At 50.3% G+C, this 24,032-nt stretch overlaps 2 protein-coding genes across 10 annotated transcripts in view; both read right to left on the reverse strand.

Moving 5' to 3' along the window:
- CELF5 (CUGBP Elav-like family member 5) overlaps positions 1-15,001 on the reverse strand; it is a 40,683-nt gene extending 25,682 nt beyond the window's left edge. For all 9 annotated transcript variants that reach the window (XR_004782159.2, XM_035570001.2, XM_035569998.2 and 6 more), the window contains exons 1-2: positions 14,728-15,001; positions 8,196-8,278 (exon numbers count right to left, since the gene is read on the reverse strand). Coding sequence is in view for 8 of the 9 variants with exons in the window: in XM_035570001.2 (XP_035425894.1) it covers positions 8,196-8,278; positions 14,728-15,001 (357 nt within the window). In the remaining variant the exon portion in view is untranslated. The remainder of the gene's footprint in view (positions 1-8,195; positions 8,279-14,727) is intronic.
- A 4,381-nt stretch (positions 15,002-19,382) lies between these two features.
- LOC118260075 (activated RNA polymerase II transcriptional coactivator p15-like) lies at positions 19,383-23,767 on the reverse strand. Its single transcript, XM_035570005.2, has 4 exons — positions 23,646-23,767; positions 23,271-23,387; positions 22,921-23,029; positions 19,383-21,043 (listed from the first exon to the last, which is right to left on the reverse strand). The coding sequence occupies exons 1-4, from the start codon at positions 23,718-23,720 to the stop codon at positions 20,964-20,966; spliced, it is 381 nt and encodes a 126-aa protein (XP_035425898.2). The 5' UTR covers positions 23,721-23,767; the 3' UTR covers positions 19,383-20,963.
- Positions 23,768-24,032: the final 265 nt, after the last annotated feature.

The following is a 24,032-nucleotide window of genomic DNA, read 5'->3' on the forward strand; positions in this document are numbered from 1 at the left end:
TTGAACTATTTAGTTGAGCATTATCATTTAAACTATTTGTTCATTTCTGAAGAATACCACATTACATTTAGCACACGCTGTCAGGTGTGCGTGGGCCAGCTGCACCCCGAGTCCCTCTCCCCCACACCTTGCCTTGTTTCCTACCTGCTGCTCAAGACAGACCAAGAGCTGTCAGCCCCATGGTCTACTGGACCTGTGGAAACTTCCTGGCCCACACACAGCAAGAGACACCCAGCGAGCCACACACAAGAGGGGGGCAAAGCACCCACCACTCCCTTCAGCTTCTCCCTCACGTTTGCCCCCCACCCAAGGTAGACGCACACCTTGCCATGCTCCCCCTCCACAGCTCCTGCAGGGCGGTGTCTGCCTGCACTGCTCTCCTCCTCACACCCAAACAGCCTTTGCAACTTGTGTGCTTCGGGGTTACTGGTGGGAAGCAACTAGACAGCCGTGTGGGGGCACAAAGCTACACTGAGCATGGAAGCCAGGCTTTTGGATGCTACAAAGCACAGCAGCCACATTTCCTACGTAGCCCTCAGGGAGCAGGGATGAGAACCCTGCTGGAAAGAGAGCCACCGCAGCCCAGAGGAGCCCAGAGCTTCCTGGTGAAGCAGCAAAAATGGGTGCCCTTGCTGGAGAGTGTCCGGACTACATCCCACCCGACCCTCAGCATCTGGTCAGCAGAGAAACTGTGCTCCGTTTCGGCTTCCTCCCCAGTTCCACAGAAATGCTCCTGGCCTTGCAGCACTCTTGGGATCAAGGATCTAGGGAAAATTCCTTGTCCTGCTGAGGTCAGAGAAAGCTTCCCTACTTATTTCACTGAGGCAGAAATGCACCATTTCTCTCTCCCCTGCCTTCGCCTCCCCAAAGCCCCCTCTGGAGGTGGTCTGGCTCCCCACATTTACAGTGACTGCTGCTACCTCTTGCTATTCTAGCTTTCAGACTGCAAAAGCTGGAGAGGAGACAACCCCCACAGACGGCAGGGCAAGCCTCCCTATTAATTAGGAGTCAAGTGATGCAAGTGATATAGAATAGCCCCCCAGGTGCAATGCAGAGGAACCTCATAGCGTTAAGTGGGTCAGAGGCAGAGCAGAGGAAACACACAATGCAGGCTGGCTCCTCTGGGACTTCAGGAACCAAAAGGCATCCAAGGCCATTGTCAGAATTGGGTCCTGAGATCTTAGGCTTTGCAAGTTGTGGCCTGGTCCTCTGCGAGCCAGTTAAAAATGCCCTGACTGACTGATCCAAACCAATCCTAGCGATGCAGAGCAGACAAAGCTAAATGCTAATTTGCTCATTTGGACTCTGCATGTGGTTGGGAACACAAGCAGTGATGGACTGGTACCAGTCTCAGTGCTCAAGTCTCCTGCTTGCATCTTTCCACTGATGTCCTGATGTCTCAGTCCTACCCAGAAGGACCATCCTTCAGGGAGAAAGGTAAGTGGTCTCACACAGAGCAACATTAGCAACAAGCAGCTTTCTGGAACAACTCTAAAGGCTGTTTAAGAATTCACCCCATCCAATTCCATTCTGAAGGGGACGAGGGTAATGATGAGGTGGAAGAATCCAAGGTACGTGACGATGAAGGTCAATGCAGGAAATCTGTGGCAGAAACAAGATGCAATCTCCAGAGTCCAAACCACAAAGCTCCTGCCCACGTGGTTATGGCCTTCTGTTTTCACATGAACAAGGAAGACTACTGGATTTCACCCCACTGCTTTGTCACTTGTGCTTCTTTATTAGTACGAGCTAGTAAACTCTAACTAATCTCACAAGCTTTTTGGGGGTTATTTTCCCTAACTGCAGCACGGAGGACAAATCAGGCTGGGCAGGGGAGCTATCTCCCCCCTTCCCTCTCAAAGCTGAGTGCATGCAGGAATCAGCCAGCAGCCACCTGAGCGTATGGACCACAATACACATGGACGGGCTGCGTTACTTCCTGGGTTCTCTTCTGTGCTGTTCCTTCTCCCTTAACACAATTAGTCATCCTTGTTCCCACTCCAGCTAGCACTGCTCTGGGAGCAAGGCAAGAAGCTTACTGCTGTGACTCAAAGCCTTTGGATCTTCTTGACAGTTCTATGGAAGTGACATTGATGCATTACCATCAGACAACCAGAGGGGACGCCAGCCCAGGATAGCAATTACAGCCCCTACCTCGTGCATGACTTTGGCAGACACGTCAGTTCAGTCTCCCAGGGGCCCATGGTCAGTCTGTTCTCGTAGGGCTCCTTCCTTGATGCTTCAGTGCATTGCACCAAGGAGGACATTAGATGATCGTCCCTGTTGCCCTAATCTCTTCTTGTCACTTGTGATCAGTGTCACTGAAGGTGAAAGGACCTTTAAGGTGAGAAGAAGAAAGTGCCAAATTCCTCAAATCCTTTTCTACAGGTGCTAGGACGCCAAAATAAAAAACACTTGAAATACAATGCAGTCATTGGTCACAGCCAACACAGGTTCACAAGGGTGAAGTCCCGTTTAACTTATTTCCTTTTATGACAAGGTTACCCACCTAGCTGACCAAGGGAAACCACCTGATGTAATCTTTTTGGATTACAGCAAAGCTTTTGATAATATTTCTCACAGTCTCCTTCTGGACAAAATGCCCAGCATACAGCTATATAAGTACGTAACGTGATGGGTGAACACTTGGCTGACGAGTCAGGCTCAAAGAGTTCTGGTAAATGGGGTTACATCAGGCTGATGGCCAGTCACTGGTGGGGTTCCGCAGGACTCCATTTTAGGGGCAGTTCTCTTTAATGTTTTTATAAATGATCTAGATGTGCATGTACACACACACACACTCAAATGTATACTAAGTAAGCAACGTAGGAATGGGTGCTGATCTTTAATTTAATTATCCTTCCAACTCTGTAGGCTGCAGGAACCAATGTTTGTCTTGGCAGCTTGCTCTCCCTCTGCCTCTTCAGGGAATGTATTTCACAGGGCTGCTGCCTCGCTTCACTGTTAGTTCTCAGCCCCTTGAGGCAAATCCCTGACAAGAGTAAGCATTTGCATTTCCCTCTGCAGTGAATGGGCACTTCCACTGCTGCTTGCCCAAGGGCTGCTTTGGCCCAGTGCTTTCATGTCTTGCCGCTGCCATTTCCATGAGACAGCCTTCACAAGTTCTCTGCACTGCCACCTTCTACTGATAAAGTTGCACAGCTCCCTAGTGAATTTACTGAAACTGTCCCTATGCCACCTGCAGTGGAAAAAGCTTCTCCACCCTGCCCTGCCCAAGGGTTGAAACTGCAAAAGCCACCTCAAACAATAACTGAAGGCCAGCTCCAGCTCCCAACCAAACGCTCAGGCCCCATACTCCACTTCTCAGCATGTATCCCAGCTTTGCCAGCTGCAATATCCTGTAGTGTTCACATGAAGAAGCTGTTTCAGAAGTACCACTCCAGACTGGTTTCACACCAGGATTTGTACAGAAGAGAAGGAGAGGGGAGACCGAGATGCTTTGACCTCTCTACCAAAACCCCTCCAGTTGCCCGTGTTCCCTTATATTGTCACTTTACTGTGGATCCTGACAGCCCACGGTGAGCTCTCATTCCTGGCAGCACAGGAGACAGTCCGCCCACAGGGATGCCCTCCACTCAGTTGCTGCTGTGTCTCTGCATTAATCCTTATGCCCAACCATGTGAGTTGCTGCTGCTGCATCTCAACCCCTGGTGCATTCCCAGAGTCTTGCTCTGCTCTAACGTAATTTTGCTCGTAATGTAATGCTGTCCGTAATTTTCCATTCCTGCGTCCCAGTATTCCCAAGCCCTCACTGCATCCATGAGTTCTCCCCACTACATAGCCACATCTCAGTACCCCCACTGCTGCTCTTAAACTGCCCACATTTCCAGCTTGGATCAATACCAATTTCCGCCACTTACTTGCCTACCTTTCAGCAAGCCCTTCTTTGTTCTGCATAGAAATAAAACTGTAACTGTATCTTGCCAGAAGAATTACTTTTTCTTTTTTTTTCTTTTCTTTTTTTTTTTTAAATCCTCCCTCCCCTTCTCTCCCTCTATTCTTCTTTCCCTTCTTCAGGAGCAATTTTATGTAATTTGCAACTGTCTAGCTGCAAATGAAGAGACACAAAGCATTTTTGTGAAATATTGAAAAGCTGGCTGCTTTTCCCTCAAATTTCACTTAGCAAGAGGCTTTAACTTGGTGTGTGATCACTGCATGTCATTAATAACCTCTCCAGTTCCTTTCAGAACTCAGCAAAGTGAAGGCACAATCACGAATCAAAGGCATGGTTTATTGAGATATAATATCGTTTCACTGAGCTAGGGAGGAATGCGCCAGGGAGCAGCGAGAAGGTGAAACACTGCACTGCTAGGCTGGCTGGCAGTTGGAGAGGACAACAGATTTAGGAAGGAGCGTGAGGGCTCGATTTTCTCTCTGCATTTCAGATCCAAAGAATTTGCCTCTGTTCGGTGTCCACAGGCTGTGTGACTTTCCCCAAGCCCTGTAAACCTAGGCCACGAAGGAAGATGGCTTCTGTTTTGCTCCTCCGGCAGATCTGCCTCCATCTCTTTTGAGTCTCTGGAGACAGTCGAACTGCTTTATTGGGACTGATTCAGACTTAACTGTGCAGTTTCCCAACTCGTCCTCAGGGAACACGAAGCAGGACCTTTCCACGTGCACGATGCCAAGAGCACTGTGAAGGGCAGGGAGCAGAAGCGTCAGCTGGCTGGGAGGCAGCTGCTGGGCAGGGAACCAGCCGTGATGCTGGCACTGTCTGCATGCTGCATGGCATGAGTTGCTACGAGCACACCACGATGTGCTTCCTGCTCATCATGCCTACCAAGCAGGGTTCTGGGCAAACCTGCCTTGCCGCACAGCACCCCTTTGGCTTGTGAACCCTTCAGGTTCACAAGTTGCTGGCCCCATCCAAGGGCCCACACCACGGTGTCTGGGAACAGGCTCCCTGTCTGCACAGCCAAGAGGCTGAGCATTCTTCCTGTTTTCCCCAGCTGTCAGCAAGGGCAGAGATCTTTGGCATCCTTTTAAACTCCTTAGCAAGTCTGGGTGATCAGACACTTCTGCTTATTCAATGATGACAACCTTCACCTCTGTTTTCCAGGAAGCTCCACCATTCCTTCCCCAAGAAAAGATCCCCACGCATTTGTTACTTCATGACTGGCCTGATGGCAAGCAATTCACCAGCTCTGACAGCAACACAGGTGTTTTGTACTCTGAACACAAGTTTCAGATAACGTAATACACAGCTGACAGTCTTCTTGCTTTATGCCCTGAGTAAACCAACACCTTACAAAAGGGGGTGTAAACTGAAAATCTGTCTACTTTCAGAAAAAGATGTTAATTCTTACTGTCCAAAATAAGCTTTTTGTGGTTTGACTTTTGCATTCTATTTAACTACCACACATCCAACAGCCCTTAATTTAAAGATAAACAGACGAAATGTGTTTCATCAGTGCAAAGAGAACTTGATCCCCAAATGGAAGAACGTGCCAGAAACGCCATAAAAGCCAGTGGAGACCATGGTTACTCCTACCGATTTATGTAGGAAACCTACAGTAATCAACAACCATATAAAACCTCAGGACAGCTACACTGCAGGTATGGCTCTGCAGGAACAATGTGACAGTGTTCCTAGATGTGCTGACAACCCCAGCATCCGAACCCAGAGGGCATAAGCAATACATCTGTGGGCACAGTGCCAACCCACTGACAGGCTTGGGAGGAGAACCCAGAAACTCTCCTTCAGTTCCCCTAACCAAGCTGCCTGAGCACAGTCTAAGGACCCAAAAGAAACCATATCAAAAGCACTTCCATAAGTCTGTCGTTACCAAATGTCCAGTCTAGGTTAAGAAATTCATTTGTTTCTGTCCAGATTTATGAACTGTTGAGATCAACCACTGGTCTGGTCTCTTTGTCGACACTGAGACCAACAAAGAAGGTTACTTGGGTACCTGTGGCATCTCTGGTTGCTTTGCAGTACAATGGCAAGCATAGGATTACCAACAAAATCCTTCTACGTCAGTTCTGACCTTTGCTGTCTCTAAAGCTGCTGATCCTTGGTCATCCATTCAGATAAAAGTTTCTGTTACCCTACACTGACATTATACGCTCTTAATTTTTTTCCTGTTAATCTCTTTGCAGTAAAGGGATTGTAAATGTGTAAAATGAACGAGAAAATTCTCCTTTACCAGACTACAGCCCATTTACTGAAATCCTAGAGGTGTGGTCTAGTACATTCTGTTCTCTGTCCTACCCAGGGTCCTCACAGCATTTTTGATGAGAGGCTTTGCTACAGAGTTCATAAGAAGATGATCTAGATGTGAATGTACAGAGAAATTCCAGAGTCTTGTTCCCAAAACAGGGAAACAACCAGTTACCTAGCACTCCTGGCTGTGATTCAATTCCAGAATATTCTCTGTGATCAGCTGGGCCAGAGGGATGGGTGATACTCTATGGAAACCAGCAAACCGGACTCAGAAAACAGGGCTGGAAGCTACCTCAGGTCAAGCAACCCATGTCCATGCTAAAATCAACTCCACCCATATCGGGATGGACATCTGATTTATCCTGGTAGTAACCATCTCTGAACAACCGCTTAAATGACTAAAGAGAATCCTACCTTCTTGGTCACACAGGGAATTCCCAAAAGAGAAATTAAATGTGAGGTGGTATATTGTCAGCCTGAAGACAGACAGCTCCAAATACAGCACAGCTCATCTTCATCTCAATCGTGAAGCTTAATTACAGCACATTGCTCATTAACTGTCTCAAGACTCACATGTTTGAAAGCACTTAGCTAGCACACACTTCTTACCACTTGATAAGCAGTTTCTTACGTCTCCCATAACATAAAAAGCCTTTAGATCACCACATCCCAGATAAATGCGCTTTGCATTGCTGCTTTAAATACTACCCCATGCAGGACAAATAATAAAGAACATAGTGAAACATGCAACAAATTCCCAATGTAGATGTGCAACAAAACTGAGATTGCCTTGAATCCCCCGAGCCTCACAGGAATAATCTGTCAGGGTCCCTCTACTGATACTAGACAAGGACATACCCATCTCTTCCCCACTGTGTTACAGCACTGTTCCAGGACTCATCACACTGCTCCTCCAACCTTCAGCTTGTTATAATAGACTGCCCAGGACCACCACACACAGAAGATTACGTTGATTTAGCTCAACGGCTGGTCTTTTCCCTCTCACAAAATTAACTCCGTTAGTATTTGAGTACCTTGTAACCTGTAGTCTCCCCCTCGCTGCCTTGAGGTAACAGAATCTTTACTGGTTCAGGTTAAGTGGTAGTCAAGTTAGGTTCTTTGTCCAGCCCTCAAATGCCAACACAGGCCCATGCAAAAAGGGAGTACAAGTAAACAAACATGAAAATATTTGTGTGGAGGTCTTGAGGGGCGCTGGGAGAGGTAAGGGAAGCTGTCTAGACCAGGACTAAAGAGGAAATGTTATGGTTGAGAATTCCTTCCCCCCTCTCCAGAGACCCCTGGTTTACATTAATTATCCCATTGCCTTGAGCACTCAGGGCCTCCTGTGAGCTTCTGTCTCCAAGTATCCAGTGCCTCCACCTACCCAGCTACAAACGAATCTTTCCAACGCATTTGCTCAGCCTCCTCAGCACAGCAAGGGAACTGCCCAGCCAAAGCCCTCACAGCATACTGAAGCGGGAACGGCAACAATTCAAAAACTCCTCTCAGTGTGCCAGCAGGTCCCAGGGAACCAGAAGGCTTGCCTGCAATGAGGGGCCTGATCCACAACACCTTGTCGCCTGAGAACCCGACTGCACTTTGCTCCCAACACCAGCTGTAGAGCGAGGAGGACTCAGGAATAAGCCACAGGTAGCTCAGCACACCTGGAAGAAAAGGGGCTGGTACCTTGCTGGGCACACACACTGCACCCCAAAGCATCAAAGCTCCTTAGTGACAGCAACAGATAGCTGGAGAAGCCACATCACACCACAGAGACCAAGGAGCAGCACCGAAACAGGCTTGGCTGGAGTTACATGGGGCAGCCTTGGCAAAGCAGACAAAAAGCAGCAGCTCTGAAGAGCAGCCCTGTGCTTTGGCTCTCCCCTCCCTGTTCTAACTCTCAAACCATACTCCTCTTTCACAAGCCATTTTCCACCCTCGCTCCCTCCCCAACAACCCCCTGTTCGCCAGCCCATGGTATGAGTTCCAGGCACAATTCACTGGGACTTACCCCTGGCAAAGTCTTCTGTTCATGTAATGCTGTCTGGGCTTTGATGGCAGAGTCTCTGGCACAGTATGTGAGGAATGCACAACCTGCAGTTGGACACAGTAAGCATCGAGTTAGATGTGTAGTTGGAGATGCAAACCAATGCAATGTTTCTCTTTGGTAACAGCAGGTGACCAAGGTACATGAACTACACACATGCTGGCCTGTTCCAGCAGACCTGCATCCCAACTGTTCTGCTAAGGTGAAGATGAAGTGCGCAGGACAGCCCTCACGTGCGACTTGACTGCTTTCTTCTATATTTCTTCTATTCTATTTATTTACGTATTTTATGTATTTTAGTGGACGGAGAGGGCAAGGTTTGCTGATTAAAGGGGCAAACATTACCAAGTCTGGATGTACCGCCAACTCTAGGGAAACAGGCAAAGGAACAACAGTAAAGGTCTTACAGGCCTCGTCCAAGGTCTGTTGAAGTTGCGGAAACTGGTCCCAGTGAAAGAACTAAGTTTGAAACCAGTGTTGAGAAAGGTGAGAAACAACAGGAGAACAAAATGCAGGCTAACATTACCTGTGGGAGAAACAGCCCAAAAGACAAAGATCAGAAGGGATGCAGGGACCGCTATGATTATTGATACCAAAAAAAAATAACCAAGAAAAGAGGAAAAGCATCCAAGATTTTAGGCTGATACAAAGAGCCACAATCCAGATCCAGGCAATCACAGAAAGCCACAGAAGGAGAGGCTTGGCTCTCTGTGCCATACTTACACCTATACAGTGCGCGCACACATCAGTATACGTACCCATGACAAGATCTGACCCAACATCTTAGCCTAAAACTGGAACCATCGCAGCAGGGGAGGAACTGTAGTCCCTCCAGTAAAAAGAGGGATCGTCTTTGGGTGCTCTGATGCTAAGAACAATCAAATGAAACTAAACAAAGGAAAAAGTTGGCTGGTTATCAAGAAACATTTCCTAGCAGAGGGAGGATTTATTAGACTGTGGAATGATCTCCCCAGGGAGGTGCCTGGAGCTCTGTCACTTGAGTTGTTTCAGATGAGGCTGGGCAAAGCGCTGGAGAATAAACTCAAATGCTAGAACACATCTGACCCCCTCACTCACACCCCTCCAACTCCCAGTGGCATTTCGCATCCTAAGCAAAGGCAAGACATGTCCCTTCAGCTTGTTACCAAATGTCAGCATGGATACAGTCGTGCCAGGGTTGCAGAGGCATCATTACAGCCCAGAAAAGCCTGCTCTTTTGCCCTCACTTTCTCGTGCCTGGCTTGGCGTTCTCCAAAGCCTCTTCGGCTCCCTTTGGATCCAGTAGTGAAGACAGGAGAAGGCCTGCCTGGATCTCTCCCCCCTGCCCCAGAGGAGATCCATGGTACAGAACATTTTTAGGCCACAGGGAAGCCAGCTGCTCAGGACAATGCCAACCCACGGCAACAAGATTATGTTATTCTTTTACTCCAGCTCCCATCAGTCGCTGCAGCTGAGCAATTCTTACCTGTCTTCACAGCTCCTGCTAGAACCCCCCCCCCTCCACAAACAGCACAGGGGTATTAGATATTTCTAACAAATAATTAAAGCTCCTTATTGGACAGGTTTTGAACTGAGAACACTGCTCCAAGGGATCACCAGCTAATTTAACAAATGCAACAGGAACAGAGAACATGCAGGTAAACTTTACTTCTCATGGCAAAGGCAGCTAGCCCTACCATGGGGGAGAAGCACCCCTTTGCTTTCTCTCTCCCCTCTCAGACAGCTGTGATGTCAAGCATGAGGAAAAGCCTCAAAAGCACCTGTATAACCAGAGAGACCAAAACCCATTTTTAACAGATTTGGAGGCCTGGTCACCGAAGTTCCAAACACAGATGCTGGCCTGCTTGATTCCACCTACTGCACTGAGATAATCAGGGTGAGATTTAGCACATAAGACTCTCAAGGCAGGAGCTGTGAACTAGCAATTTATCAGATTTGTATGCATTGGTACCATGTCCACATATAATGATGACAACATCCTTTCCTCAGCCTGACAGAGCCACCCAGATACGGAGAAGAGCGCCCTTCTTTTATCAGCAATCTACTCAACAGTGGGAAGACATTTACAGAGCTGCAACAGGGCCCAAGTCACTCTCACTTCCACGTTTCCTGCTTTAGTTAACAGCAAATTCAGGTCACTGGCCGAAAGGCTCATGCCACCCTGGGCACTTCTAACACCTGGCCCGTTGTGCCTGCTGAGACACAGTGTTAGAAATGCCCGGGGCTGTTGGGAGCTTCAGCATCACCAGCTGCTTCCAACGTGCTAACGCTAGACAGAAATGGAGAGAGCAGAGCCTTGGCCTCTGAAACAGCGAACCCACCTGCTTCAGCACTCGCTGCGTCAGACAGAACTGGGGAGCCTGACCAAATCCACTGGGAGCTGAGTGCTGGTTCATGGGTGGAACACATGGCAGGACAGGTCTGATGCCCACTCACCAGCTGCGCTATAAGCCACCAAAGGCTCCACGACATGCAAGAGGGAAAAGAATGAGGCAGAGAGACCCTGGACTTTGCCAGCTGTCCTTTGGCAGCAGAAACAGCACCAGGGGCTGCTCCAAAGGATCACAAAAGCCTTCCAAAGAGCTACAAGCCAGAAAATGCCTTTCCCACCTTCCCAGACGTCAAACACAGACGGTCCAACTGAAAATCCTGGCCTAGGTTGTCAGCTCCCTTTGAAACGAGAGACATGGCATGCTGCTACCGCACAGATCCTGTGCAGGAAGCCATCCTGTCCTCCAGCAAGAGCATTTATTAGTGACAATACTCTGCTTTGCCATCCTCTGGCATCTGCCCTCCCTCAGCTCCTCTGTGCATGTGACCATGAGTAATTAGTTCATTAAAATGGAAAAATTCATTAAAATCTTGCAAGAAGATAAACGGGCAGGGACGGACTTTACCAGTTGCTGGCCTTCAGGGGCTTGTCTGCCAGCCTGCAGCACAGGAAAAATCAGGGAAGACAGCAAAAACAACCAGAGGGCTGGAATTTAGGGAGGCAGAATACTGAAAGAAAACAGGACTCAAAAGTTAGCAGGGAACCCACTCCACAGGTCTTCCCTGGCTGCGTGTTTGGGTGTATGTCTATCCTACATCTGTAACTGAAAGCAGTTGGTGTCCCATGAATTACAGGCTCCATCTTGGGACCACACCACACGTCGGTGCCAGGCCTCCCAGAACGAGCTACCACCTAGATGGACAGACGTGCATTGTGATCACGTTTTGCCTCCGCTTCCAAGAGGCGATGGGGTATGCTGCCTTTGGCTGACTACAGAAGAGGCTGCATGGTTTGCATGGGCGCTGTTCTCCAAAGGTTGTGTGTGGGTCAAGGTGCTTCACACTATTACCTACCCATCCTACTCCCACCGGCTCCAGAAAAGTTTTCAGCTCCCCGCAAGCAAAAACCAGCCTTGTTCCACTTGCAAGACACTACAGTAAAAAGATATTATGTGCCAGACTCTCCCTACAAACCACACATTGACTCTGGGATTTACAGTCCCTTCAGATCCTAAGCGTTACTCTAGACATCAGCAGTCTAAAGCCTTGAGTAAGAAAAGGCTGTCAGTTTGCAGAAGAGAGGGCTTTCCAGATTCAACTTAGCATTTAAAATCTCGTCAAATACTTCAGCAGGGGAAGCAGGGAGTCAGCAGGGAGCTTATCTACAAGCCTACAGAAGCTGAGTCAAAATTCAGCTGCTAGTGAGGCACAGGACACTGAGATTGTTATTGCATCCTTGCCCTTTGGAAAAGCCACCCACCTGTCCCCAGACGCCCCGTGAGAGGGTTGCTCCTGCCCCTGCAATTTCCCAGCAGTTCAGTTCCATATCTCATACTACAGAGTCCCTTGGCTTCCTCTCTCGTGGCACTGCAAGGAAATCCATGCAGGAGAGCACAGCCGACGCTCTTGTAGGAACTGCATTCTGCCCAATTCTGGAACCTGAGGCCAAAAATTTCCACTTGATTCTCCCTATTCAGTCTCCTCTGACCCATTCCAGAAGCCTGTTCAAATGCCTCCCTGTTCTTTCCATGAAAATATTAGCTTTAAGAAAAACACAGCCATTAACATGCAAATACATCTGTGATTAACATAAACAGAAACACTGCCTCATGAATACTGTTAGGAGACTGGAATAGCATCAACTACCAATAGCCAGGTTCCTGAGGCCATTAACAGTCAGGCACTAACAAAGCCACTTCATAACTCTGTTCGTTTCTGCCACACCTGTAAGATCTTCCTCTGCCTCCAGAGAATTCATCAGTTCTCAGCACATGTACAAAGCAGTCCACAGGGGATAGCTCTTGGACTCCACAGTCCAATTCACACCTTCATGCCCCCATTTGGCCCTTTCCATCTTTCTGTCCTCCCTGGGGACAGGAGGAGCTGCTCAACTCCCAGTGTTAAGCTGGAAGGGATTGCAAGAAGAGTTGTTGGTCTTTACTGGTAGTGCTGGCTTCTCAGACAAGTGCTTTTCCCCATTTTGCGAAAGAAAAAGAAAAAGCAGATGGAAGATGCATGCAAGCTCTCAATCACTTCTTGCTGCAGATCAGGGAATGGGGGGAAAGAAAACTGAATTTGCTGTTTCAACTGCCCCAGGAAGATTCTGTATGGTACAGGGATGAGTGCATAGGATTTGCCAAAGCCTTCCACAGCCCAGGGGCTGTGAAGCCCTGACCAGGCCCTGTGACAGTGCTTCCCCTGCTGCTGGCACCCTGCAGGCCTGCTGATACCAAGGGGAGCAGAGCAGCTCCTCGCCAGCTTAGCCTTCTTGCATGCAGCCTACACTGAGACCCAGTAAGATGGAAGGGGAAGACTGGGGCCAGGGATGCCTGGACTGTGGGTCTAACTTGTTCACTGGGTATTAAACCCCTCCACATCCTTGTGGAGGAATGACATGCGTTGCTGAGTCCCAAACCAGGCTGAGGGTCTACACATAACCCAAGCCAGCAGGAAAGGAATCCCAATCTTTCCATTTGTACAAAACAGAGGGACCAAAAAAAACGGAAGGTGTGTGGAGATGGCTGTACAGCAGCTATCAGAAGAACATGCGCATCCGAATGGCCTTCTCTGGACAGAACAGAGCACAACAATGCCTGACCAACACCTGCATCCACTCAAAAACATCAAAACCAAAGGAATATTTATTTTGCTGCATGAACCCTGCATTTAGCAAGTTCCTCTCACACCAATCTAGCTAATACCAGTGCTGCCCCCTCTAACTTCCTATCTCCAGAATCTGCCTCCTGCCTGGAACATGACCTCAGAGCACACAGCCTGTATTAAATAAGTCAACCGCAATGAAATGTGCAATCACCTCATGCCTTGGGCCCATTCTCCTCCTACTGGGTTTGGAACCTGGCTGCTCGCTGTCAGACGGTAACAGGTTTGGACTCGGTCCCACACACGCACAGACACATAAGCACACGACATTTTGGTTCTGAAGTCCCAAGTCAGACTCGCTTCCTCAGCTAAATTCAAGCCAGCCCAACTCTGACAGGCTTCAATGAAGAACTTTGCCTTTTTATGTTGGGGCTAGATTTGACTTTTTGTTTGGAAATAAACTCATTTTTCTGTTGTCCCCTTCTCTCTCTGCTCAGTTTGGAAGTGTTGGACTAGCCATGGCACCCACAGTTTGGGTTGTTTTTTGCATTTTGTCTTTTTTTTTTTTTTTTAAAGTTTTCGCCACAACATGAAACCAAAGGCATCAGGACTGAATGCAACTCCCCCCCCTCTGGCAGGCACCACCACACGGCTCCATCACAAATCATTTTAGGGCACAGAGGCCCGGGCCAGGCACCAACAGTTTTACAGGTACTTCCTGTAGGTTACCTGCAGGCTGGCTATGCGTGTGCCAGGCAGCGGTGCTGAGATCACTCTATCAGATTTCACAGCAAGCAGGCTCTGTGAATTCCCGTTCATTGCTGGAGCAGCAGTGATCCTAAGATCCTAAACGTCTGCTACGGGTGGGCTGGAACTGCTCCACAGAGGGAGCTGACATACTGAACGCGACAGCTATTCAAAATACAGCTTTCAGACGCAACAATAAACGTAGCTAAACAAGCCTCCTCAAACTTTTTAGCATAGACTAAAGCTCTTCCAGCGATCTAGTGCTCCAGAAGGCCCCTTATCTCTCCCAACCACCACCGTAAACAGCAGGTTTGGCTGCTTCCATTCTTTGTTATGCAGACTTCAGGTTTATGGCACCGTACCACGGCCAGGGAGGGGGTCTGAGGGCACGGCGAGAGCTGCCGCCCCTTTCCCGAGGGCTCCTGGTGCGGGCCTCGGCGACCCCAGCCCGCTCAGCGACGCTTTTGTCACGGCGGCCCCGCTCCAGGCCGGGGCCGCGCGGGGGCTGCGGGGCGCCGGGGGCTCGGCAGGAGGGAGCCGGCGCGGGCCGGGCCCGGGCTCGGGGCCGCCCTCGGGCAGCGGGTGGGAGACGCCGAGCCCTGGGGACGGGGGAGCGGGGGCAGAACCGGCTCGCGGGGACCCGGCGGGGGCCGCTCACCCTTGTGCATGCCGGTGTAGCGGTCCTTCAGCACGGTGAGCTCGTAGATCTTGCCGAACTGCTCGAAGAGCGGCTTGAGGTCCTTCTCCTCCAGGTTGCGCGGGATCTGCCCCACGAAGAGCTTGATGGCGTCCAGGTCCTTCATGCTGCCGGGCTGCGCGGGGGGCTCCGCGCCGCCGCTGCTGCTCATGGGGGAGGCTCGGCGCGGCGGCGGCGGGGCGGGCGGGAGCGGCGGCGGCTGCCTCCTCGCCTCGCCCTCGCGGAGTCTGGCCATGCCCCGCGCCCGGCGCGGCTGCGGGCGGGCGGCCGAGGGAGGCAGCGCGGCTGGGAACGGCCCCGCCGCCAGCGCCGCCGCCGCGGTGCCACAAAGGAGCGCTCGGCAGCGCCCCCTGCGGGCCCGCGGCGGCGGCGCGGGGCCGGGGCCCCTCGGCCTGGGGTGCCGCGCAGCTGCGGGAGGCTGCCGCGGGAGGAAGGGGGGCCCGCTCCGCCCGGGGCCCTGGGCCCAGCGCCCGCAGCCCGCGGGAGAGCTCCCGGCAGCCGCAGGCAGGCCCGGGGCTCTCGGCAGGAGCTCCCGTAGGAGCTGGTGCTCATCCCTGGGCAGCCTGCCCCGGGCACTCAGGAAATGAGGCACCGTTGTTCCTTGCAAAAAGGGAGCTTGCTCTGTCCTGCTGGCAGATGAGGCAGGCCACGACCCACTGCCTCCGCGATCGTATTCTGAAATCAGTATCGAGCCCCGTTCCCCTCAGTGTCTCGGCACAGGGGGCTGGAGGCAAAGCAACTGCTTAAAGCAGAAAATTTCCCGACCACAACAGGGCAGCGAGCATCACCCCAAGCACCTGTCCTGAGGCTGAGCTGCAACATCACCCCCCTGGCCCCTTCCTGACAACCCTGGCCAGGTCCCTCTATCCCAGGCCCACCTGGACAAAAGCCCCCTGCTTTTGAAAAGCTCAGCTTCTACCTGTGGCCTGGCTGCAGTATTTCCAGCCAGGTCCTGTTCAGGCTGCAGTGGATGGTCTGAAGCAGCTGGCACGTCCTTGTTTCAGCAACCATTGCTGCTGCCAGGGGCACACCTGCCTCCTTGCATCACCACGAGGACTGCTCTCCCACCAGCTCCTCCAGCTCACACAGATGCTGTGAGGCAGCAGAGGACATCAGCTGTCTGAGAAGCACATTCAGGTGGCCCAGGCCTTCTCATCATTGCTCCCATCTCTGTTACACCAGGGTGATGCTCAGGCACCAAACAACCACGACTTTTGCCCCACGAGGAACGGCTGCCCTCACCAGTGCAGTCGCCGGGACACAGCCTGGGCCCAAGGCTTTACAAAGTAGCAGGGTGCAGGCGCAGCTTGGCCTCTCTTCTCCACCTTGCTCTGCCTCTCTGCCAGCAGCTTCCTGCCAGCTCCCAGTACTCTTGTCCTGGATCCTGAGGGTGGATGGAAGCAGTGGGCAGAGGAGGGGAGACCTGCTATCCAACACATGCACCCAGTGAAACAACAGCTCCATGCTCCCAAACACAGCAGCCCAACTCAAATTCCCCTCGTGTCTGCTCCTCATATCCTATCCTCCTTCCTGCCCTCTCCCCACAGTGCCCCACGTGCTAGCTCACACAGCTTGCCTCCCAGGGCACTGGCTCAAATACTGCCCAGATGTTATACCTGATTTTACAAAAAAAAAAAAAAAAAAAATCTGACTCCAGGCCCCTGCAGCAGGAGAGACTTGTAGCAAGTTTCAAAGCTTGCACCTGGGCAGGAAAGGTTAGGAGAAAGTGGCTGAAGCATCAGGGGAAGGAAAAGAGAGGTCCCAATCCTAGGAAGCAGAGGGAAGAAAAATGAGAGCACAGTTCATGTATGAGCAACCTGGCTCCCAGGTTGAAGCCACAGCAAATGATAAGCACCCCTGTAGAACCAGAGGCACACACTGGCCCTAAATAGAAGGTAACTCTGGATTCTTTCCTCTTCATTACTGTGCTCAGCAGACAATTGCAATCCTTCTCCACGAGTTTTGTACCCTTCTTTCTCTAGCCCTGGCTGTCATCCTCCCCTGCATGTGCAGCTGCCAGAGCATTTATTCAGAGCCAGCAGGTGAAAGAGAGCTTACTGGAATTTGCATCCAGGATTTTTACTCAAATGGACTCACAAAGGCCCTCAGCTTGTTGCAGTCTGGCCCAAACCCAGGGGTCACTGCAAGGTGTCTCCGTGTTCTTGGTGTAGAACTGCCTTGGGTTTGAGGGTGGCACCAGTCCTAAAATTCACCCTCAAAAATAAACTCCCCTCCCCACACTGGTCAAGCTTCCTGTTCATATTTCCTGCAGACATTGCCAGGGTTATGCCATATATTCAGAGGCCACAGATGCATCAGCTGGGAAGCCTATGACATGTCAAACCATCCTCATTTTTAACAGCTGCAAACAAATACGACAACCGTAAAACCAAGGCACACTTATCACAACAGCAACAAGCTCTACCTTGGATGATCGTGGCTAAGCAAGTCATATTTTCAAGTACCCTTCCTTGCCTAGCCTGCTTTTTCATGCCAGGTGCTCCAGCACAAGCTGCTCTAGGTTTATGTTCTGGCATGAGAGACCTGGTGCCTCAGGTCGAAAGTGTCTATTTAGAGGGAAAGAATCCAGTATCTTTTGGAGTCCATGAACAGACATATTATAATAATCCCTGACTGCAGCAGAGAAAAATAGGCATAAAAATACTGCTGGTAAATGGGAAAGACAACAGCTGTCAGTCAGCACCTGGAAACAGTTTACAGAGCCAGATGGAGAATATACCACAGTAAAAGGATTAAGGGGTAGATAAAAGATAGTCATAGCACCAAGAGAGAGTGAAAAGGAGAAGTAACAGGTCACCTTCGCAGATGACAAATAAGTTGCTTGTGTCACTGAAGAAGGCTGGAAGGGAGAGCTGAAAGGGGGCATGGCAGAGCTCAGTGGCATAATTCCCAGGGAATGAAGGAACAGGTTATTCCCAAACCTGAGACGATACTTCAAAAAGAAGCTGTTAAAGAAAAACCACATTGTGTGCTGAGGACGTTTCACGTGTGCAGAGAGATGTTTGCCAGGAGAAAAAGGAAAAAAAAAAAAGCCTGCTTTCTTTAAGCTTCTCTGTGCCTTCCTGGCTTCACGCTGGCATAACAGTTGTTAGATTTAGACAGAAGCAGCTCATGCTAAAAGGTGTAGAGGCCCAGTCCTGTGGCCAGAATTTGAGAAGGGCTCAAAGAATACAGGAATGGCAAAATACACATTACATTAAGAGTGCCTGTCCTTTCTTTCCAGCCCCTAAAGGCATTGAGGAACGGAGAGAATACCAGCTGTGGCCCTGAACGTCCACATCACGTAGGAGACAGCACTTGAGGCAGAAAATCTTCACAGCAGCCCAGGGGGAGGGATCTTTCAAGGATCAATCAAAACAACCTGCCTTCCCCCATTTGCTCCCTAGGCAGTAGGGCCAAAGGTCTAGTTAAAAATGCCTTGGCAGAAAATACCCCAGCAACAATAAGGTATCTGAAGCAGATATCGGTTCCTTTGTGTCACTTGAAGGTTTCTGCTCTGGAATAAGAGGTTCTGCAGAGAAAACTGCTCCGAAACAGACAGATTGACAGCATAAGAGAAAGACAAGCAAAAGAGTACAACTTACTGCTATAACCTTTCATCCTCTCATTTACCAAGACTTTGTTGGTTACTTTTGGTTGGGGTAACAGATATCCAGTGAATCTCACATTAACTTTTTAACATTTTAACTTTACGACAAACCAAAAATTAACTATTTAATAACTTCTGGTCATAAAATCCACAAGCCTTATCTCTAACAGCAGGCAGATTAGAAACGAACAAAGATTCCAGATATTTTTCTGATCAAGAGCAGCCGTCCTTTGAGGATGTATTAAAAAAGCCTTGTTGCCTGTTAAATAGTTGGGGTTGTTTGCAAACTGCTTCTCCTAACTCCTAAAGAGAAAACCAGTTAGAAAGCAATAGAACAGGTTCCTTCTCTATCAGTTAAGGGAAGGCCACTCTTTGGCTCTAGAACCACATAATATTCAATTGAGCTGATCAAGTTCAGTTAAGCGCTGATGATTTGACCTGGCGCTACCCCTCCCCTCCCCACTCTCCCTCAGTAGTACTCTTGGAGTGGCCATCATGTATGGAGATGGTTGTTCCTGTCACACGCTTTAGTCTGGGTACCCCAGGGCTGGGACAAAAGGATGGAGCCTCCCTCGCATCTTGGGGTTCATGTCTACAGCCTGTGCTTCAGGAGTACATGACCAGCCTTACCCAACCAGTGAAACATTTCTGCTGTGGATGCAGAAATTGGGCTTTGACTGCAGTATGAGCAGTCTTGCCCACATACCTACACCTTTGCAAGAGCTTGCAAAGCTTGATCTTATGACAGTTCATTGACGAACGACTGTCAGGACTGCCACAATCCTACACCCCGCATTTTAGGATGATTTGAGGTGAGAAGAAGCAGCATCTTTTTGCAAGCCATCTAATTAAAGCCAAGAGCATTAAATTCCAGAGGACTGCCAGATTTACAAGACCAATTGCCTCTACTCCCCTTTCCTTCCTCAGCTCAGTAGCTTTTCGTATACTTCTAGCATTACCTAGGGACTTTATCTCTCAGGTAATTCTCTAAGCACTGTCCCATTCTTACTGGGAAGTTACCTTCTCAGCCTGCTTTTTCCTTTTTCTCTTTTTTTTTTTTTCCTAAGTTCTTTATCTTCCCATTACATTTAGCCTCTGAAGAGTGTATTACGGCATTATATCAGTGATACTCCCCAGGAATAAGCTTGCAGCATAAACAACCTGCTTTTGCGACAGTGTAGTACACTGATGCTCTCTCACTACTGGAGTCAAAGAAGTACAACACTGGGCTAGAGACTAGCTGAACGCAGGATCAGAGGGGAATGCCTCAGTCATTAAGTCTGCCCATTTCCACCCCCCCCACGCAGCTACAGGACCAAGCCCTTCAAAATTTAGTTAAGAGACAGTTTTATGGGGAAAGATTTTTTTTGCTCTCTTGCTATCCCTAGCAAAAGTTACAGCAGTTACAAGTTCAGCATTTAGGAAAGCTTATTTTCAGTTCACAGCTCCACCCCGCATCTTCCACCCAACCCTGAGCGGTTGCAGCCCCAGCACCTCTACAGAGCAAGGGCCTTAGTACCTCCTACTTCACTGAGGTGTTGCAAGTGTCAGATGGATATATTTAAGAGCAGGAAGCATTCGGATACTATGGAAACCAGGGCAAGGGAAGAACCTAAAATAGATGGAAGACGCAAGCTGTTGCAAAGTCTGGAAAAGTCTTGCTGAGGAAGGCTGTGCTTGCCACAGCCAATATCAGAGTGTGAACCGTTCAGAGCTCAAGCAGAAAACACCCTCCTTCTACTCTTTCCACAGCTTGTAATTTTTCCTCTTTCTATCTTAGGCTTTTAATCTCCCCTCTGTTTAATAAGCCTCCTACTTACAAGCTCCTTTGAATGATTCACATCCTAGCTTGCCTTTCCCATGGCCTGGAGTAGACTGCCGTCTGACTGCAGGATTATTGGGACTATATCATAAGAATAAACACTAAAGAGCACTCTCTTGAAAGAGAAATACGATAGCAACCTACCAAGAAGGGTGCCTGAAACAAGGAGTTAAGTTGCCAGCCTGTGAAACACTACCTCTCCTTATAATGCAAACACATTTATTGTGCGTATTCACCCTCTACAAACAAACCAGTTGCTGAAGTATAACAACACCCTTCTTCACTCAAAAAAAAAAATGTCCCACAAACACAGAAAGTACTTGGAATAGCCAAAATGGCATGTGGAAGAAACACAGAAGATGCCAACATGAAGTATACAAAAGCCATCTTACTCAACACCCAACCAAGTGGAAGACAGTAACAGATGCGGAGCAGTCAAATCACTCCACAGGGTAGACTGCCAGCCATCCACCCCTGGAAAGCCAGGCTGGAGTCATGGTTCCCTCACTAGCACAGACCTCAAGGCTGCTTGAGAGCAGAAGTGCCTTAGTCTTACTTCACAGCACTGGCTCTAGTTCCACCTGCTCATTACAAGCTAGTTCTTGAAAATAAGAAGAGTCTCTGGCCTTTTTAGCATTACCACCACCTCAATGACGAAGCCCCAGCCAGGCGAGGGAAAAGCTCCGGGTAGGAATTCTTGGCCCTAGGATTCTCAGTGCATTCAAAGGGAAAGAAACTGACTGAAAGTGTCCAACATTCTTCGTCTTAGAATATCTTGACTGCAGCATCAATATCAGGAATGATTTTCTTCAGCTGGTTCCACTGTTCTGCAGACAGGGCAATCCCTACAAACAGAGGAAGGAGAGGTTTCAGAGCAGGTAAGGGGTAAGCATCAAGTAGCGCCCCATACGGGCTCCTTCAGACTAGCTACAGAAGGGAAAGCTGGAATCTGAGGTAGAGGCCCAGACCAGAAACAGAGGCAGCCTTCTGAGCATGGCAGTTGTGTCAGTGCTTCAGCACTCGCATCAAGAAGTACCCAGTGCTATCACAGAAGCACCATGTGAGAACATAAGCTCAGGTTGCCTTTCAGGGAGTCCCACAGCCCCTTAGAGTCTATTCCCTAGAAAAATGCCCACTGACATCAGCTGGAAAGGGATTCTAGGAAAGTCTTGCTCCACCCAGCAGTTCGGACGCCATCCTTTCCACTGCCCAAAGGGAATGCCAGCTCAAGCTCTATTTAGAAAGCCTGCTGCTAACAAGAAATTGGTACTATAGCTTCAGCACTAGAGAAGAACTGGCTTCTTTTTAGATCCAGTAGAGATAAGGTCTTCACCTCTCTTAGGAAAGAAATATGGCGGTGGAATTGCTGAGTACGTTCCAGCAAGATGTTACCAGCTTGTTCCTTTTGGCTCTGTTAAGAAGTACATTAAAGAACTAGGGCCTGAGCTTTATTAGTTTCTCTAGATAAAAGTCAGGGGCCAAGAACTCCTGAGAAAAAACAGCAGAGGTATTACTTAAATGAAGAATATTTCTTCACGATTTCTGTTCTAACAGATCTTCTGTCTTATTTTCCAGCTGTGCTTCTTCCAGCCTGGAAGTAGCCCACAATGCTCCTTTCCCTCCCTGCTCCAAAAGACACAGAAAGCCTTCATGCCTCTGCTTCCAACTTTCATTGCAGCATAAACAGTTCCCTCTTTGTGAGTAATTTATAGTTGTAACTTCTCTGAAGAAAATTAATTTCTGTAAGGAAAAACAAGTTTACTGGTTATGAAGCAAACCAAGCTGAAAGAAATTCATCTGCCTTGACACAAAAATCAATAGCAAGGACCAAAAGGTTCCTCAAGGAATCCCACATTATCTGAATCTTTGCTGAGCACTAGAGCACACGTGGCAGGAGGGAAGAGTGACCTAACAGTCTGGAGCCCGTGAACTTTGAGGCAAGCTGGCAAGTCACCGTCAAATTCTCAGAGCAAAAGGCCTACACTAAACAGTGACTCATCAGTTAAAGAGCTCTGAAGAAAAACGTGTTTTCTCTGTCACAGCTCCCTTTGCTTGCATTGCCTGCTCAGGTAGCACTGCTGCAATGAGCCACCAAGTTGTGCCACTAGATCACATCATCAAATACTTTGCTAGGAAAAGGCACACCTAACCCAGTGACATGGAAGTCTCAGCAGGGATCCAGGAGAGTCTTAACATTTCCACCTCCATGCAGAAGGGGAAGGATGGATTTGTTTCTGAGAGGCTCTCCTTGCCAAGCACAGCTCCACCATCAGATTACAGGTAAATCTACAAAATGCCACCTTTCTGTCCTCAGCACCATCAATGCCAAAAGACAAGTTTGTCTGTTAGCAGTAGGTCACTAGGACTAGTAGGCAGCAGAGGCAGTGATTTCAGCCTCCCCTCCTCCACCACACAGTTCTGCCCCTGCCAACAGCCCGAGAAGGGACTGCTGATCAGAGGTGGAACCAGAGTCCTTCACAGCAGCTGCCAGCACCGCTCCTCATAGCAGTCCTGCCAACCTCGAGATCTCACCAGAGACTTGTACTCACCCCTGCTTTGTGCTTTCTTCAGCTTTTGCCATGCAGACTGAGAAAGCTCTAAACGCTCTGAGCTGTTTGTCCAGCACCCCAGCCCCTCAGTGTGGCACACACAGATCTCCCTAATGCTGAGAAGGCAATGCTAAGCCAGAGGCAGAACCACCGCCTAAAGAAGGTAGCTGTACCTTTCCTCCCCGGCTTCATGTCTCCCTCCTTGTCCACATAGAACTCCCTGATGTCCACGAGGACCTTCCCCTTGAAGCAGGACACTCGGACATATCGCATCTTCCCAATCTGCAGGTGTACAGAACCAGTGTTAAGCCCAGCCCCGTGACAAGCTCCTCTGCAGCCTGCAGGGCTGCTGGGTCATTCACGATGCCAGAAGAGTGCTGGAGGAACAGCAGGCAGCCAAGGTGCACCCCAGGAAGTCAGCCCAGCTATGAAATGCTCCGTTACAGCACAGGAGGTGACGACAGGGAGCCCCGTACGAGGGGACGGAAGGTGTGTTCCTGGAGCCAGGCTCTGCCCTGCGTACCTGGAACATGCCCTCTTCTTCGCTGTCTTGTCCCTGAGGCTTTGCTGTCACCCCTGGAGGTCTGGCCTCACTTTCTGGCCTTTTCTCTGACTTAGAAGACATTTCTTTCTTTCTTTTCTAGAAAGAGAGATCACCAGCTCCAACAGCCACGGCGAAGGAGCCACAGCCCTTCATCCCGCGCGGCGCCGCGGGTCCAGGCCCGCAACCAGCGCGCACCGCGGCCGCCGGGCACCTCCACAACCCGAGGGACGCCGGGCCTGGGGCCGGCCCCGCAGCAGCGGCACGGCCGCCCCGGGGGGCGCAGCGGGCCCGGCCCAGTGGTGAAGCGGCGGCCGGGCGGCTCCCCCTGCGCCCCGGGGCGGTGGCTGCGGTTACCTTCGCCCCCTCCCCCCCTCCTCCTCCTCCGGGCCCACGGCCGCTCGGCCTCGCCGGCTCCTCGGCCCCGGTCATCCCGCCGGCAGCGCCGGACCCGGCCCCACTCGCACCCGGCGGACCGCGGCGCCAGCAGCCGCCCGCCCGCCCCCTCGAGGGACCAGGCCCCGCCTGGCACCGCCCCGGGGCCGCCGGGAGCCGCCCGCCGGGAGGGGCCGGCCCGGGGAGCCCCGCTCCAGCGGCGACCGAGGGGCCCGGCCGGCGGTGCCGGGGCTCGGCCCGGGGGCAGAGGGGCTGCGGCAGGCAGAGCCCCCCCGGGGCGTGCAGAGGTCCCGCTCCCCACCCCTGCTCTCTTCAGAAGTCGGACGGAACAGATCGCTTGCACCATTT

This window comes from Cygnus atratus, chromosome 26 (assembly GCF_013377495.2).
Source record: "Cygnus atratus isolate AKBS03 ecotype Queensland, Australia chromosome 26, CAtr_DNAZoo_HiC_assembly, whole genome shotgun sequence".
NCBI classification, from domain to species: domain Eukaryota; kingdom Metazoa; phylum Chordata; class Aves; order Anseriformes; family Anatidae; genus Cygnus; species Cygnus atratus.

Excerpts from the sequence above, each read along its gene's own strand:
- LOC118260075 (XM_035570005.2), bottom strand. The coding sequence starts at position 23,720 with ATGACCGGGGCCGAGGAGCCGGCGAGGCCGAGCGGCCGTGGGCCCGGA. Across the intron at positions 23,388-23,645 it reads GAGGGGGGGAGGGGGCGAAG|AAAAGAAAGAAAGAAATGTC; the intron begins GTAACCGCAGCC and ends CTCTCTTTCTAG. Across the intron at positions 21,044-22,920 it reads CATGAAGCCGGGGAGGAAAG|GGATTGCCCTGTCTGCAGAA; the intron begins GTACAGCTACCT and ends CTCTGTTTGTAG.